The sequence below is a fragment of the Mytilus edulis genome, chromosome 6 (genome assembly GCF_963676685.1).
Source record: "Mytilus edulis chromosome 6, xbMytEdul2.2, whole genome shotgun sequence".
In the NCBI taxonomy this organism is placed as follows: Eukaryota; Metazoa; Mollusca; class Bivalvia; order Mytilida; family Mytilidae; genus Mytilus; species Mytilus edulis.
In genome coordinates, this window is record NC_092349.1 from 61015698 (window position 1) to 61034535 (window position 18838).

Here is an 18838-nt window from a genome sequence, read left to right on the forward strand (position 1 = left end):
AGTGTGGTATTAAAAAAAAGTCGATCGCCGTTTATATGAACAATATTCGAATGCTTGATAATAAAATTGAGAATGGAAATGAGAAATGCTTTAAAGAGACAACAACCCCACAAAAGAGCAAACAAAAGCCGAATACATGTATGTACCAGTGTCAGGAATATGCTTATATCATACTTTTTGAGATTTCAAATGATCTGCAGCAAACTTTGACTATTACAGCAACGACACAAGGCATAGAAAAGGCAACGCCTATTCCAATCCATTTCATGATGTCACCTGAAATAATAAACATCTAGACGATTATGTGACTGATAAATAGGAAATCGATATATATATAAACTCTTCTACCAAACAAGAAATATGTCACAATAGAATACTGATATCACCATGATCACTGACTAACGCGAGTGTTTCAGTTAATTTCCTTTACATTCTCTTATTTTTGTATAGACTTAAACATATGATTTTTGTGTGAGTGTTTATCATATACGTATACCATGTATTTTGAATAAATATTGAATAGGAGCACTGAAAATCATAGTTGATGTTTGATTAAAACTCGTTGTGCTGAGTCTTTTTTCGTGTTGTGTTTTGTTTACTGTTGTTTGCCATTTGATTAGTGGATTTTTAGTTTCTGCCGTCGTTTGTTGTTGATGAATACTAGTTGTTGTTATCTTTATTGCAACAACTTTGTTATCTTTATTGCAACAACTCTACCAAAATGTATAATCACCTCTAAAACAATTTGAGCAAAGTTTGTTGAAAGAATAAATGAAATGATTCAAAACCAATTATATTGGTGACCTTCTGCTGTCTGTTCTATGGTCGGGGTAACGTTGTTGTCTCTTTGACACATTCCCTATTTCCATTCTCAATTTTAATTCTATATGATAAGTCCTATTAACTTTATTCAGTCGTAATCTTGTTTATCTAAGTCTTAAAAGTTTATTCCATTTCTCATTTGCATCATTAACGTTCGGGTCAAAACAGTTAGTACAAACTGGTCAAATACGCAGTAAGACAGTATATTTGTTTGTTTTTTTGTAAATTCTGAAAAATTGTGCTAAATACGGCAAAATAAATGCATGTCTCGATTCTTTTTTTATTTCATGTCATGAAATTTTCTCATTTGTGTCACCTTTATTTGTATTTTTAATCAATCAATGTATGATATGCCGGAAAACTTAAATTTACATAAACATGTCTTTTATAGTGAATATACTTTTAAGTGATTAAAAATGCATGCATAACAAAAAATGATTAATCGGTGCATCAATGTTCATTTTAATTGAATCATTATATGTTTCCCATTTTACATATTTTAATATGGTAATGAGACGTATATTCAGCATAGATCAACTTTCTGTATATTTTGACATATTCTTTTCACTGTAAGAGAACTATCGAGAATGATATCGACGTTGATGAATGTAGGTTTGTATGTATACTGCGATAGTATCATTTTTTTTTCAAGCAGATGTCTAATATTTGTAAAAGTCATTTTGTGTTAAAACAAACACAATACAAACTTTTTAAAAATCGGGAAAAGCAAGAAAATGTAATTATGGTAAATAAAATAACATTCTGTATGAAAGATGAAATATTAACGGTAGAATGCAAACACTGTAATAATAATCTTCGCTTTATTCAAACTGACAGATGATTAGAAAACATATAGGAACACTTCGTCTATACATAGATTTATTCTGATCTACTTTTACTTTAATTTTCATTATTTGATAAAATCAAAGCAAGTACTGTTTTTAAAAGGAGAATATTTTTAAAAACGGATAAGAATGTGTACACTTCTGTACCGTAGACAGTTATTTTGTTACTAGAGTCTGGAATGATATTCGTCAAAATGTCAACAATTTTTTTCTGCAAACATGTATGTTTTTAAAAAGGTAGATCAAAGAAAAGATAATTTTGAGATCAAAATTAGGATTTTTACCAACAACAAACTAAGACAAAAAGCACACCACATCAAAACATATTACTTAACATTTCAAGAATATATCAATCGCCCCATAATATGACACAAAATGCGATATAAATTACCTGGATTTACTATATTAAGACTTGAATCTGTTTGGTTGTTATGTTTGCCATCTATAAATATATATTCAGCTCTGGTTAACATAAACAACAATAATTAATAATTCACTGAAATTAGATGACAATATCAGAAATATATCTATAAACGTTTAAATACAAGGTCTAAATGATTGTTTCAATTCCATGATTTAGGTTGCATACGTTTCAAAGAGGTTTGAGTACTTATACAATCAAATTATCTCTGCTAAGGGTCCATGTAATATTTATCAGGCATGTGAGACCGCTTCTTATCTTGGTAAGGACAGAAAAGGGTATTTCCCATACTGATTTGGGCTGTAAAACTCAATGTCGTATACCATTTATACAGAGAAGGTATTTGTCTTTTAACCTTATCTGAATTAATCTGGTAGGATGTCTTTACTAATGGCTCTTTTTTCTGTAGTAAGAAATCAAAACTGATTTTCAATATTGATGTTGAAATTTTAATAATCTGGAATTTAGATCCGATACTATGAATCAGAATATCAGGAACAGATAAGCTAATTATATTGATAGGATATGTAACATTTTGAGATATTTGATGTTTAAACTTGAGACTCTACATTTAGAGACTGTATCACTCACTTCGATTTATATGCATATAATACAAAGGACACTCTCTAACATTGTACACGAAAATAGAATTCATGACATAAAGTTCTGTTTTGTTTATCTTGCAATTGTACACAGGCACATTTCATTCACATGAATTTCACGTAAAATTTTTCCTGTAAATTTCTTGTGAGATTCCTGTGAAATTCATGTGAGCAAATTTTGCCTGTGTATTGCTACTATCAGTCTGAATAGTTTCTCTCTATTTTGTATTTAATTTTGCACAAAACACGTAAAAGGGTAAAACAAATTCTTATTTTAGGGCAATCACTCCTATACAGAGTGAAAGAGTACAACTATATCGACAAAATTTAACTTGTTAGTGTATCTTGCCTTGTCATTTATAGTTTGTGTCTATCTATCTTTCATATTTTTTAGAAAATAAAGTAAAACGCCAAAAAAAGGTTAAAATCGACATTACAGGGCAATGCATTTCGTAACTCAGAATAAAAACTTCAAATAAGAAGTCATCGGACGATTTTCCTTCATTTGTCTCAATTGTAGATCTTGTTTAGCTGATCATTTTTGTAATTCAAATTTTCTCTCCATCTATCATAGCGTTTAAGAGAATAGGCAAAAATAAAAATAAAAATGGAACCCAACATCCATATATTCCAACATCCTTACTCATCTTATGTCAAACATGACTCCACCTGATATCATTCCTGGTGATATTTTAATATATTCGAGAAAATCTCAAGAACTGACTGGTTAAATTTATAGAATTGCTTGCATCAATCCTACACTAATTTAGTGTTTCGGCGGCATTTTTGTAGATCCTAAACTGGGTTTTAGATAAAGGCCCGCCATCATTAGGGATTGTCCTATATTTCCTAATTTCGAATTTTAGTTGATGTTAGCAGATCTGCTAATTTGCTGTGCCTTTTTATGCTTTAATATGGTTTTTTTTTTGTGAATATCTTATTGCAAATCACATCTTTTTGTAATACATGCCAATGTTTGATGATATATTTTTTATGCATGGGTTGTATTTTGTAGATAAAACTAAGGAATTTCCTTTTTTTTTTTTTTTTTTAGAAATTTTTCTCAATAGAAATTTTCTATCCCTTGTTCTTGCCTCATTTGCACAATGATCTATCTCTTTCTCCTTGTATTCCCTCTTAATCAAGTTCAATTTGAACTGTGAAAGAGTTTGTTCTTAATCATCTATATTATTTGTCTTTCTGATGTATCGTAAAACCTCACCCTTGATAAAACCGGAAAACACATGTCTTATGTGACAACTGTTCCGATGTAGGTATAAACATGAATTGGTGGGTTTAAAGAGCGTTTTCAAATCCAATGTTTTCATTGAGAAATCTTCTCCCTTTGAATAAATGACCATCAGGAAATGTAGTTTCAGCATTTGAAATTTCAAATGTGAATTTAAGGAACTTATGGTGACTATTATATTTAGCTAACTCAAAAAAATCAATCAATTCTTGTTTGTTGCCATTGTATACTATAAAGCCATCATCCATGCATTTTATATCAGATATGTCAGATTGATTCAATTGATGAATTTTTGGAAGTAGGTGTATATGTCTTGATCCATAATTTATTCTATTACCATTTATTAGGTACCTAAAAGTATCACTGTCAAGTATTCTCCGGTTGAACATACCTATTACATATTCATTCAAACTGTTTTTAAGACGCTTGAAATCAAAATGGTCAACATTTTTGTAAAAGTGAGAACTAAGCTGTCTATTTGCTTCAGATAAGTAAATAATTTTATTTAGAATTACAACATTGTTGCTCTTGTCAGCTTTTTAAATAATGATTTGATTTGTCATTTAAAAGTGTTAAAATGCTTAACCCTTCCAAAGCACTCAAATTATCTCTACATTTTCGAGTCTGCATTGAAGACATTTCACGTTTGGTTTTGAAAATTTAATTTTCACGTGCGATGCAACTATAGGGTGGCGTATAACCTGTTTTCTTTGACAGGATGGCTTTAGCATGTCTTGAATGAAAAATGACGATTCCAGAACCAATCCTTTATATACCAATACATAGTCTTTGTATTTTAATTCATTTTTTTCTTATTCTATTTTGTTCAATTTGATGTTTTCTTCTATATAGATATCTTTTGGTTTTTTGGGGTATTACGGTTAAGGTTTGATTACCAAGGCTTTTCTTCATCAGGTATCTCGAGCCTCTTAAATATGAAGGAAAGTTTACAGCATCCATGAGCATAGCATTTAATTTCCTGGATATTGGGATACGACACCTAGTAAATTTGTATTGATGTATTGTATTTTTAAGTCAATTAATCAATGTTTTGATATAATAACTGTCTTTTATGGTGTTACTTTTTCTATACTTTGGAGGACGTAAGTAGGTCCATTAAGTTTTTGAGTCTTTTATATGCTATAATTGGAGGTTTTGGAAATACATTTTTTGTTGTTTCGTTTTGTTCAATTAGGTGCCAATGTTTTTGTTATTGCTTTATTTAGTCCATTAAAAGAAGGATTAAATTTCGTGGATAACTCTTATGGAGGCATTGATTGCTCTTTTGTTTTTAAGCTTGTATTTGAGACAATCTTTTCTTTCCTAATGCAATTCCGTTTTAATAATGGGGTTAATGTCCATTTCTGAGTATCCCCTGATGAAAAGTTTTGCAATATTTTAGCTGTAATAAATCCATTGAACACCGAAGATGGGTGGGCTGACGTTCGTTCAGGATACCGAAAGTTAGCAGTAGGTCTAGTATATTATGATTAAGGAATTTGTTTCCTTTAAAAATTGTGACGTCAAGAAATTGAATGCTAGTGTGTGATATTTCATGCGTGGATTGTATTAACGGTTGTATATTATTTGCAATGTTGAATAATTTAGTAAGATTGTCTTGACTAGAATTAAAGAGAATGAATCCATCAACTCTGTATTCAGATATCAATGCTATATTTTCCTTCAAAGATATTCGTTATGATTTCAAACATTCTTAACTCAGCTGAGGCTTGGCTCGCTTGATTTCCCATTGGGATTCCACATGTCTGTCTAAATACCAAGTTATTGAATTGAAATTCATTAATGCACAGAATATATTGAAAAATTCTTAATAAGTCCTTTTTTGGTGGTAGAGGTATGTCATGTGTAATTCGACATATTTTGCACCAAGCTCTGTCAACTGCTTGTAGTATTTCATCGTGTATGAAGGAATTGTAAATACTAGTGTACGAAATTATGTCATCCGGTGCCCTTATTTGTTCTATTTTGTTAATAAATGAAGTTGTGTCCTGTGTATAAGTATGTAATTGGCTTACTACTGGTTTTAGGAAGTAGTCCATACATTGATAATGATACAATAGATCTCCAAGGAATATCTACATGTCTTAGGAACTCTTTGTTTGCTTTGATTTTTTCTCTATTATTATGATTAATTTTGTGAATTTTTGGCAACATGTAGAGTCGTCCGACTCGAACATTGGTATTATTGGCTATGTATGTATATGTTATATCGTCGATACACTCTTTCTTGTGTAGTTGTTTAATCATTTTTTTTTATAGTATCGGATATTTTGTTCGTATTAAATTCACGGATTTGTTCATAGCATATACTGTTGTGCAGGAAGTTCAGTGTTTGATTGATATAAAGACTTTTATAAAGAACAACGATAGATGAATTTTTGTCAGCTTTCTTAATAATTATTTAGTATTAGAACGTTATGTTTTGAGTGCCGCTCTTTCATGTTTAGTTTTAACTTTATTTATTTTAAGTCTGCATATTTCCATCTTTGTCGCAAAGAGATATTGTGTTGTTTTCTAAAGCGTGTTTGAATCCCGATTTAACTCTAAACGGATGATTGCTGTCCGCATTTGATTTTTAAGTGATATTTGCATTGCATTTTTCTACAAAGTTCGTCAAAGTCTCGTGAGAGTTTTTGTTTAACGTATTTTACATCAGGACTGGGAATAAATTTTAATCCCTTTGCAAGAACTAGTATTTCATAGTTAATGAGATTTTCCTGTGAAAATACTTCAATGTAGTGTACAGCTTTTTTTTTTAACATTTTCATGAAAGTTTTTTGTGCGTTTAAGAATGCCTTTGTTATTATTATGTATACAGAGTTTACTTTTGTATTTTATTAATCTTTTTTTCTTATCCCTTTTTCTGAGAGATTACTCATAATACTAGATTTGCTTTTAATTCTTTTGTAATAAAACTATTTTGTTTGTTTGTATGATTATTTCAACTCTAATTGAGAGATGAAATGTCTATAGCTCAAATTCCACTCTATTTGAAAGATGAAATGTATTTTACTAATTCTACTCTATTTGCGAGATGAATTAAATTCAATTTAGTTTAAATCTATTTTAAACTTGAATTGTATATGTTAACTCTATTGAAGTGTTTATCCACTTCTGTCGCAATCAGTGTGTATTTCCAATATACACAAAGAATTACTACGTGTATACCATATATACCCCAATTTAGACTTCTGATTGGAAACTCCAATTCCACAAAAATAATACACTAAAAAAATTAAAACTTTCAAAACAAAACTTCTCCTCAAGGGATACTCAGAAAAGGACATTAACCCTATTATAAAAAAAGGCATCAATATCTGTGGTTAAAACTCTTATTCTTCCTAATATACTAAATCATTTCTATTTAACATTACCAAACCCAAATGCTGAGATGATTAAGAAAACTAATGATTTTTTTTTTGTGTGGAACTCACCAGTTCATAGATTTAAAAAAGATGTGTTACACATGGATTATAAGAATGGTGGTTTAAAGATGATAAATATTCATCTATTTATAACTTTAAAACGTACATGGCTAAGAAAATTGTTTAGTTCTAACTGTAAATGGTTAAATATTTTATTTACAAATATAGATAAAGAAAAATTGTTCAAACTAGGAAATAGTTACACAACAAATACTATTTCAAATATAAAAAACAAATTCTGGATTGATGTATTTAAATCATGGCAATATTTTGTAGATAAAGATATTAATTCTACATGGGAATATTTTCTTGCTAGTCATTTATGGATGAATAAGAATATGAATATCAACAACAAACATGTATTTTATAGAAGTTGGTATAATAAAGGTATTGTTTTTGTAAATGATGTGATTAGTAATAGTGGAAAGTTTCTCTCATATGAGGAAATAAAAGACAAATTTGATATTTCTGGGAATATAATGATGCATAATAGTATCATTTCAACATTAAATAAGACAAAGAAGCTGTATTCAAGGGGAGATAATAAGCTCACAGAACCTTTTATTCCCTCTTTTGTTCAAACCATTTAAAAAGAAAAAAGGGAACTAAAGATATATATTGGATGTTAATACCTAAAGTGGTTCCTAATGGGCAGAAAAAGTGGAATGACATTTTGGAACTTAATGAATTGGAATGGAGAGAAATTTTCAAACTTTGTTTTGCAGTTACTAATAACACAAAATTACAATGGTTACAGTTTAGAGTAAATCAAAGAATATTAGCTACAAACAAATTTTTGTGAAAAATTAATGTAATAAATAGTCAACTGCTATATGGTCGGGTTGTTGTCTCTTTTACACATTCCCCATTTCCATTCTCAATTTTTTAACTATGTATTATTTGTAAGGAAGAAATAGAAACTATAGATCAAGTACTATGGAATTGTGAAAATGTCCAGAATTTATTACACGAAATAGATATATGGTTTTTATCTAATGGTATAAGTATCTCATTCACCAAAAAGAATATTTGTTTGGTGATGTCTCACATGTATACAAGGGTGACATTTCAAACCTGATTTTTCTGTGTCTTAAACAATATATTCATAATACAAGATATTTCCAGAAAGTATATCAATTCATGCTGTGAAAAAAATACTAAAAGATTTTTATAATTTAGAGAAGTGTATAGCAGTAAGAAACAATAAACTTGAGAGTTTCAACAAATTGCGGATTCATTTTACTCATTTGTTTGATTGTAATGAAAGTCCTTTTATAATTCATATGTGAAAAGTTAGTGACAATGTTAATTTGCGAACTATCATCAAAAATATTCATCAGAACATATTATATCATTTTCTTTTTCTTTTTTTATGTAATAATTTTTTTAAATTTTTTTTATTTTTATTTTTAAATTTTGTTCAATATTTCTCTTCTTAAAAAAATTATATAAAACTTAGAATATCTGTATGTTTATTAAAATATTTATTCTAATATGATGAAAACATTTATTTGTGGTCCTTTTGTTGTGAACTTTTATTATGTTATTTTTTTAAGGTCAATGAAATATGTTGTATTATATTATAGTAACTTCAGCTGATATATTCTTTTGTAAAGGAAATAACAAATACTAACACATATATATTTACATGATCTATTGCTAACATAAACGAGGCCGGGATAAGGTACCGGTATTCGATGTTTTCATTACTAACAAATTTGCAGATTTCAATAAAAAAAAAAGGCATAGCATTAGGAAAGAAAAGATTGTCGCAGATACAAGCTTTAAAACAAAAGAGCAATGCCTCTATAAGGGAAAGCTACGCAATTTAATCCTCCCTTTAATGGACTAAATAAACCAATAAAAAACATTGGCACCTAATTGAACAAAACGAAACAACAAAAACTATGTTTCCAAAACCTCCTTAATAACAAATAAAAGACACAAAAACCTAAAGGACCTACTTACGTCCTCCAAATTATAGAAAAAGTAACAGCATAAGAGACAGTTATTATATCAAAACATAAATTAATTGACTTTTAAATACAATACATCAATACAAATTTACCAGGTGTCGTATCCTAATATCCAGGAAATTAAATTCTATGCGCATTGATGCTGTGAACTTTCCTTCTTGACTAAATATTTTTAAATTTAAGAGGCTCGGGATACCTGATGAGGAAAAGCCTTGGTAGTTAAACCTTAAATGAAACACCCCCAAAAAAACAAACAATATCTATATAGAGGAAAACATCAAATAGAACAAAATAGAATAAGAAAAGAAATAAAATAAAATAAAATAAAATACAAAGAGTGTATATTGATATTTATAGGATTGGTTCTGGACTCGTCATTTTTCATTCAAATATGGTGAGATGTGTCATTTAAGGACAATAACTTTGATTAAAAGTCGTCGGACAGGTTGGAACAATTGGAAGAGCTCAACATTCTGAACATTTTTGTCTCTGCCAGACTTTCTGTACCGGTTTTCAAAATAATACAAACAAGAATGTGTCCAAAGTACACGGATGCCCCGCTCGCACTTTCATTTTCCATGTTCAATGGACCGTTAAATTGGGTAAAAATTCTAATTTGGCATAAAAATTAGAAAGATCATTCCAAAAGGAATATGTGTACTTAGTTTCAAGTTCATTGGACTTCAACTTCGTCAAAAACTACTTTGACTAAAAACTTTAACCTGAAACTCACACTTTCATTTTCTATGTTCATTGGACCCTGAAATTGGGGTCAAATGTCTAATTTGGCTTTAAAATTAGAAAGATCATATCATAAGCAACATGTGTTCTAAGTTTCAAGTTGATTGGACTTCAGCTTCATCAAAAACTACCTCGAACAAAAACTTTAACCTGAAGCGGGACAGACGGACGGACGAACAGACGAACGAACGAACAGACGAACGAACGAACAGACCAACGAACGAACAGACCAACGAACGAACAGACGATCGAACGAACAGACGAACGAACGAACAGACGAACGAACGAACAGACGAATGAACGAATAGACGGACGGACGCAAAGATCAGAAAACATAATGCTCCTCTACTATCGTAGGTGGAGCATAAAAAATGCATTCTAACCCTAATTCGGCCGATTTGTTTCAGAGATGAAGATTTTCGTAAAAAACAAATAACGACGGATAACAAGGTTCGACGACTACAATCGAAGGCGATGGACAACGGACGACAAAAGGACGCCAAGTGATGAGAAAAGCTCACTCAATCGTATGGGGAGAAAGCTTGCAATGATTGACATTATTGGGGCTGAAATCGTCAGAAAGAAAATCTAGGTTCTGTTTTAATGTTTAAATGTTTATATTTGAAGTGTGTGACAAACGTACTTGTCTTTATGTGGTATGCACAAGTCTAACCTGACATGTAGTTCTGATAAGAGAACCATCATATTCTCTTTTCAAATTATGTCAAATTTTCATGGAACTATGTGAACTAACGTTTCAAATATTCTTGTGGGTTCCTATTTTGACCATAACCCATTCGTCATCATGCATAAACCAAATTTGTTGATTCGTTATATCAATAACGTGCATCACAAATCTCAGTCTTGTTATGCTTGCCCTGTCACAATTGGGTACTACACAACTGTGGAAAACGTTTGAAGTATATGTTCTTTTACATACTCATACTTTGAATGACAAAAGTATTTTATTTTTTACTACTACTTTTGCTGTTAAGTCTGTTTTTTGTGATATACATTTGACGTGACTCTGTACTTATGTATCCCGTCATACTTTGAACCACACAATTATTTTAATTATAATTATTACTTTTACTGTTAATTCTTTTTTTTTTGTTATATCTACTTTACTTGACTTGCCTTCATACTTTGAACGACAAAATTATTTTATGTCTACCTGTGCGAACTTCAAATGCGCAATTTTACACCAGTACTGAAAACCTTCCATCCTTTATGGGTGGATATTACATAGATACATAAAATCGTATAATATAAGCAAAATGAGGATGTTAAATTTAATGTATGCCTTTTTGTGCTTCTTCGTTACATTTGTTGTTTTTATAGTGACTAAAGTGATAACACAATGGTGACTGCTGTACACCTATTTTTGACATTTTTACCCATTGTGTCTGTTTGTTTTGTTCACGCATCGTTGACAATGTAATGAAATTTGATGCGACTGACATACAAGTATGAGGTTTAGCTAGCTATAAAACCAGGTTCAATGCATCATTTTCTACATGGCTGACTGTCTGTGCCGGGTCAGGAGTATGACAGTTGTTATCCATTCGTTTGGTGTATTTTAACTTTTGATTTTGCCATTTGATTTTGGACTTTCCTTTTTGAATCTTCCTCGGAGTTCAGTATGTTTGTGTTTTTACTTTTTACTTTGAATGTCAATTAAAACTGTCGGCAAATTAATTAAAGAAAAGGTGTATGGATAATTATTACACTTTAAATGATATCAATACATGTATTGATTTAGTTATTCGGTATGACAGGTAGCTAGTTCCGTTTCTATTTTTTACTGTTAATAGTGCCTTCTATGATGATACCTTCTTTTTCGTGTGTAACTGAAGTAATATGTCATCTGTCTAAATATATGACTTTAAGGTGGATAATTACTGGATATTTCTTTCGATAGAATTGGCTTGTATTTTAACAAAATGCAGATCTAACCATGCTTTAAAAACTTATACATATGATGGGTCAACTTGGTATTTATCAACCTGCAAGTTGTTCAAAATTGTCAAAATTATCTTGTTTTAAAAGGACAGCAGTAATCTAGTATTTCCAGTTTATTTTATGATTCTTACAGGTTCATCTCAACGTGGTATATATGAAATGACTTTGTGAAAAAGAGAACACGTAGAATTAAACCAAATCTACCTCATCGAATTATGAAGTTTATTCAAATATTTCTTTCAGATTGAGAACACCATCGACCTTAACTTTAGCATTACTCAGCATAAATTCACGGTCTACTGTAAATGTATGATTAGTGTAATATAATTTTTTGTTTACAGAGTAACTTAAAGATTGATAAACGTACTTTGAACTATTTAAAAATGATTTTATTTTAACTATTAAATCAAAGGTGAAGTTGAAATCATCACATCGAAAATCGTACTGACACCATCAAGATCTGGTGACAGTTATGTAATATCCGTTTTACAGATGACGACATATATGTTCAAATTGACGTAACAACCACTGCATCATCTTTTACTCAAATGCCAACTACTTATCACATGTTTTGTACTTGCATGAGTCACACGACAGTTGCTATATGTTCCTGAAGTAAAGCAGTATCTTCTAAACTTTCCGGGGTACCTGTGATCATCTCAAATTGTTTTGTAAGGTTCTTGTTTTTCAGTTTACTATTATGTGTATTGTGCATTGTTATTTGCCTTTTTTTTTTTTTTTTTTTCTTGTCATAACATTATCAGTTTGTTTTAGAGTTACCCAATTGGTATCTTTTACCTCCCTTTTACATTCACAGTCAATGAATCTTATTGATATTGTATAGATCTTTTTGCCTCTTGAAAATCTAATAGTAAGCATTTCTCTTCTAAAAATAGCGTTTAAATTCCCTATTCATTGAAACAGCCTGCAGGGAGAAAATCCGTAATTCCAATGTCATAAAAAAAATCGATTAGCGGAAAAATATTTATTACAAAGGTGTTTTGTATAGAAAACAATAACTTTGCTTTAAATACATAATATCAACTCGTCATAGACATGATAGATACCAGGATAGAAATTTGGATTTATGCCAAACGCACGTTTTGTCTCCAAAAGACTTATCAGTGACGCCCAGTGACGAAATGCAAAAGAAACTAAAACATTAGATTTTAAAATTGGCACCAGTGTTGGATTTATCTTACCGGCGAGGACCCTTAAGTTCGATAAACAATTTTAGATTTGACAAATTCGTTATTTCAAATGAAACAATTGGATACATTCGATAATTTAACTATACAGATAAGTATTCCTCATGTAAGATGTCAATACAAGGAATGCGATTAATTCGTAGTTCTAACAAAGGCATGAAAATAAGCTATCATCTACAAATCTCTATAAGAAAAACCCATGTGAGCTCGAATCATAGATTTTTTATTTTTATGGATAAAACCTTACATTACATTCAAAAATTCTGCAGTGCGGCATTAGAAAATCATGACAGTGGCATAAAAATGCCTTGTCAAAAAAGAAGGTGTAAATATAAATAACTATCTGTCATATCGAAAAGCATTTGTAGGAATATTACTATCCAGATTACAATGACGATAGCTGATGATAAATTCATGGCACCTGTCGTGTTCTTCATGTTAATACAAACCCGGTAATAAGTATATATCAATTCAGTTAGTCACATTCGATAAGATTCATTAATGACTAAGTAAACAATAGCTGTACCGCTGCTAAGTTTCAAATTAAATTCATTCGGATAGTTTATTGTGTTCAGCTACTAGCCTATTTCTTTCTTCGCAATTCAATGCTCAATTATAGTAGTAGGGTGCCCAATCAACAAATTTTATCGATTTACCTTAACGGAATAACACACGGCTATATTTTATATCATTGGAAAGAGGAGAACAAATCTCATCGAAATACTGTTGTCGTCGTTGTCTGCCGTGGTCACGTTTTTTTTTTTTAAATTAGGGTCAAAGGTCAAAGCAAAAATTCCAGAAAAATGCACAGTCACATTTAGATAGCATGTTTCTCCTACATATATGCGTTTGGAGCAAAAAAAACAACTGATTTACAGAAAAATACCTTTTGTATCTATGTTTAGAACTTATTTTATATTTTTATCGCCAAAAATGACTTCAGATTGACTTTTTTTGCAAAAAGGTGCAAATTTGAAATTTTCAAACAGCTGTTAAATAACAGTGACCTTGACCTATTTCAATTTCTAAATTTGAAATTTTTGTGTTCAATTCATTACAAATAAGATCTAAAGATGTTTTTAAGATCTTAACTTTAATAATTTGTCGAAAACAAAAAGTTTTTTTCACGTCTTTTGATAGTAAGGTGTTCGTCAATTTCTAGGTAAATATCAAAGGAGTAGGTCCGGTAAGGACCGATTTTGGCCTCAAATTTCAGGTTCATCTGACGAAAGATTTTGACCACTTTTTAAACACTTAAGTGTCTATTTTATTTGAATTAATTAGTTTATGTGGAAGATTTTAACAGATTTAGTCATTAAAAACCATCCGATTCAAGCTCAAATATGAAAAATCTACCAAATATGCCGAAAAATGTCATTTTTCAGTTGGTTTTTGGTAAAAATGAAAGTGGCCACATCCGTGTTCATCCTCAACCTTTATATATGTTATGTATTATCATCAAATACAACTTACGTTTTAATATTAAGGATGAACACGAATGCGGCCACTTTCGTTTTACACGAAAACCGTCTAAAATTTAACTAAAATGCTAGAATTATGAAGATTTCAGTAATTTAGCATGACTTAATGGTGCTAGTACCGGATAAATTTGCATTGTATTGTCAAAAACAGCCCATATTTATGTAGCAGAAGCATTCTACTGTCTAATGAATAACTAAAAGTTAACGTTTTAACAATTTTGTAAAACTGCTATATTTTGGGGCCAAAAAGGGGTCTTACTGAACCTACTCCTTTCTGTTATTGGGTGTAAAAGAGTATATATAAATGATTTGTTTCGAAATTTGTGTAACATTAACGTCGAACTTGGTTGAATTTAAAGCTCTGTGTATGGCTTTGCTTTACAGAAGTAAACATTACTGCAAACGGAGAAAAAGGGGGGTTAAAGTTATGAAAACAAAACGTCTATTAGAAACAGGTAAATCACCCCACCCTACATATACAGATGACTAAATGAGCATCAATTGGCTAAATTGTTTTACAAATATTCCAAAACATAATAAGGAAGAGGGTTATGTACATCACCGATGTATTTAACAAACACTTGCAAACAAAAAAGGCGTGAGAAACCAAAGGGACATTCAAAACTTATAAAATGAAGACAAGCTGACAACAGCATGACAACAACACGAAAAAAAATGTAAATAGAAAATTATGATCGAAGCTAGTATTACCTACTACGTTCTATGGTCTCCAATCAACCACGTCAAGGTCAGAGACCATATGGCAGGGTTTTTTTTTTTTGTTTTTTTTAACATATCTTTCTCCACTAAATAGATAAATACTATATTTCCCACGATTTCAAAATTGAGTAGATGTTTTTTTTATTGTTTAGAAAATATTATGGACTGCTTAATTTTTATTCGATAGCTATCAATGATTCATAAGGTACAAACAGAAAAATGAAATCTTATACATCGTCATCTTCGTCGTCATCAATGTTTTTAACTGCATTTATCGATTCATCGATGTCACAATTCGAAAGGTTTGACAAATCGGTGAAATCATCTGGGTTGTCCTTCAAGACTGAGAAACAGTGCGCTGACCGATCTTAACCAGGGATGACGTTGTATCGCATCATGTTATAGCATATGTAGCTGGTAGAATGTTTCAGATGGCAAACCCGAGACTTTTACATGTTTCGTGGACAGGTATATAGCGGCACAAATCTTATGTACGAGTGATAGTGCCTGTTTGAAACAATAGCCCTTGAATGCGTATGCTGCATGAAGGAGAAGTAATGAACGCATAAGACCAGAACACCTGTATCTTCTGACATTATTATTATTATCCTAGTACCGTTGATTCCTTTCACACCGAACTCTTTGTCTACATGAACAGAATGTAAAATCATTCGGGTATTTACTTCATCGGACGTACAAAACAATTCTTAAAACCTGAATACTCCTTCTGAGCAGATTTAGGGTCCTTGGAATTGCTAGCTAGATAAATGACTTCCTTATATATCATAGTAACTGTTGATCTACCATGATGCTGAACAATCGCCAAGAAATCTGATAAAGGCCTGCTGGTTCTCACTGACTCAACGAAACTTTTTCCAAACAGGAATTTGACGACCTTGCATATATGACCTGAAACACTTTTACAGACGAACAAGAACTTGATTCGGCTTTAAAATAACTGCATTTGTGTCTGCTAGTGTAAGAATTATAGCAAGAATGGTGGTACAATATTCTGTAATCATCAGTACGAAGATGGTCCAGGTCTGAAGCATCATGCAATATACTAAAATATACATGATCTTTCTGTGCTCCCATAGCCTCGATAAAACCTTTGTGCTAATACCTTGAATATTAGTAAGCAATTCAGTTGAAGAACCCTGACATATAACACACATAACCCCATTATGATTCATTCCTACTTCATTTAGGGCTTGGTGGGCATAGTTTATAACAGGAATGTGAATGTGTGCTATATTCCGAGTCTGAAACATGACCGCAGGATTTGATTTGTATATTACAATTATAACAAAACTGTCAATTCAAAAAAAAAATTAAAGGTATAAAAAACAACAACAAAAATATTTCCTAAAACAAAACAACGATCTTCAAATCAACTGGACTATTCAAAACATACAAATCGACCATACAACATGCTAAAAAGAGAAATTATGTTAGTGACAATTGTCCTAGTTAATGAACTGATAGTGTAAGCTACAAAACGATTAACGGCATGAGAAAGGAGTGTTTGAATCAAGGCAGAATTATCACTAAATTTGTGTTTTAAATTGCTATTTTCTTCTCACTGATTAACATTACACGAAAGATATTTTGCACACATATGAACCATGTCTTATTGATGTAATCAGAGTAACAATCCCGTGAAAGTAACACGCAATAAATTTTCTTCCGTTCAAAATGTGGTATATTTCAGCTAAAAAAATAGTCTTACTAAAATCATGAAATACTTATACTTAAATTATATAAATCTTTTAAGCTTTCGTTATATAATAAATTTAATTTTTAAGCTAGATGATAAGTATCATTCGAACAAATAACTCAGAAAACAATAATTAAATTTTTCGTGTTGAAGATGGCCTGTATGAGGAGGTATTTGAGGGTACCCTAAGAAACCACCAAATTTTGAAAAACGTGACCACGGGAGGTTACGACGACATTCATGATGGGACAATATAATGATTTTCCAATAATTTGCATATAAAAATAGCCGTGTGTTATCCGTTAACTTAAACTCGTTAACTAGACGTCTTTTTCGATACTGGGCACCCTATATATATATTATTAATGTTTCGTTGTCATATCGAAACTTTTACTTTTTCTACGCTTTCAAGTACTATTCCCCTTGTTCCATAGAAAATCGTAATACTAATAGTTACATAGTGTGCTAGTGACCTAATACGGTATATATGGAGTCATAATTCATGCATTAAGAAACTACTTCCATTGATCCTAACAAAAACAGAAGCCAACAAAAACAGCTTGTTAGATTTAAATATGTTTAATGTATTTATTTCAATCTTAATCATCAATTTCTTCCTCTTTTAAAACCTTTAAAAGTTTTTCTCAGTACCGGTTTGTTTTTATAGAGGGATGTAACACCGCCACTTACCCTTTATTAAATAAGCCCCGCCTCCCTTCTTACCTAATATGGAATATAAAGGGACGTCACACCACTACAAACCGTGTATATAAAATAAGCCCCGCCTCCCTATTGACTTAATATCAAATATACACGGTCTCCACGAGGACGCTTTTAACCAATCATATTCCTAGAAATGTATAGGAGGTAAGATAAATCATATAATTGAAAATAGATATTAGTATACTTCACGGTGATTATTGAAATTATATACAGTCCGCCAAAAGTTAAGCACCAACGATTTTTTATTCCATCGAATTTTTTTCATCAATATTGCTTACATATACCATAAACAAACCATAAACTTAAGTTAAGTCATTTATACAGGTTCAATGCATTTGAAATTTGCGTTCATAAAAATAGCGAAAACTACACAAATCAGAAATGGAATTTAAGTTTCACTGTGATTTTACTTTTTTACAACAATTTATCACCCAATATCATTAAAAGCTCTACAAATTATCTTTGGTATGGTCGGCAAATTTAATGTCCATATTTGAGTCAATAGGATGTGTAATCATCTCTTATCCGGTACAGTTTCATAACAAGGCGTCTCACAGTCAGGTGAATCACTGTGATTGAGATTTCTGGCATCCCAGAAATTTTCGATAGGGTTCATTTCTGGAGACATGGCAAGTCCAAAGATAGTGTCAATGGCTTCTTGCTCTTTGTGCTCGGTTACAATCCTTGCCCCGTGTGGTCTAGCATTGTCGTACATGTACGCGGGCCTTGACGCGAGTGGAGGATTATCAAAATGAGGGACTGCAATGTTTCTAAGCACCAAATCCCTGTATGTCTGTCCGTTCATACTACCCTGCAGATTATACCTTACAACAGTATTATAATAAACCCCATATTGTACTACCACCAGCAAAGTATGCAGTCGTTGGGCAAATGTTGTTTTGGTTATAAGAATTGTTTTTTCCGC

At 31.1% G+C, this 18838-nt stretch overlaps 1 protein-coding gene across 1 annotated transcript in view; it reads right to left on the reverse strand.

Moving 5' to 3' along the window:
* The window catches only part of LOC139526532 (uncharacterized), a 32884-nt gene extending 14256 nt beyond the window's left edge, over positions 1–18628 (reverse strand). Inside the window, exon 1 of the mRNA XM_071321689.1 lies at positions 18469–18628. Coding sequence (XP_071177790.1) covers positions 18469–18628 — 160 coding nt within the window. The remainder of the gene's footprint in view (positions 1–18468) is intronic.
* Positions 18629–18838: the final 210 nt, after the last annotated feature.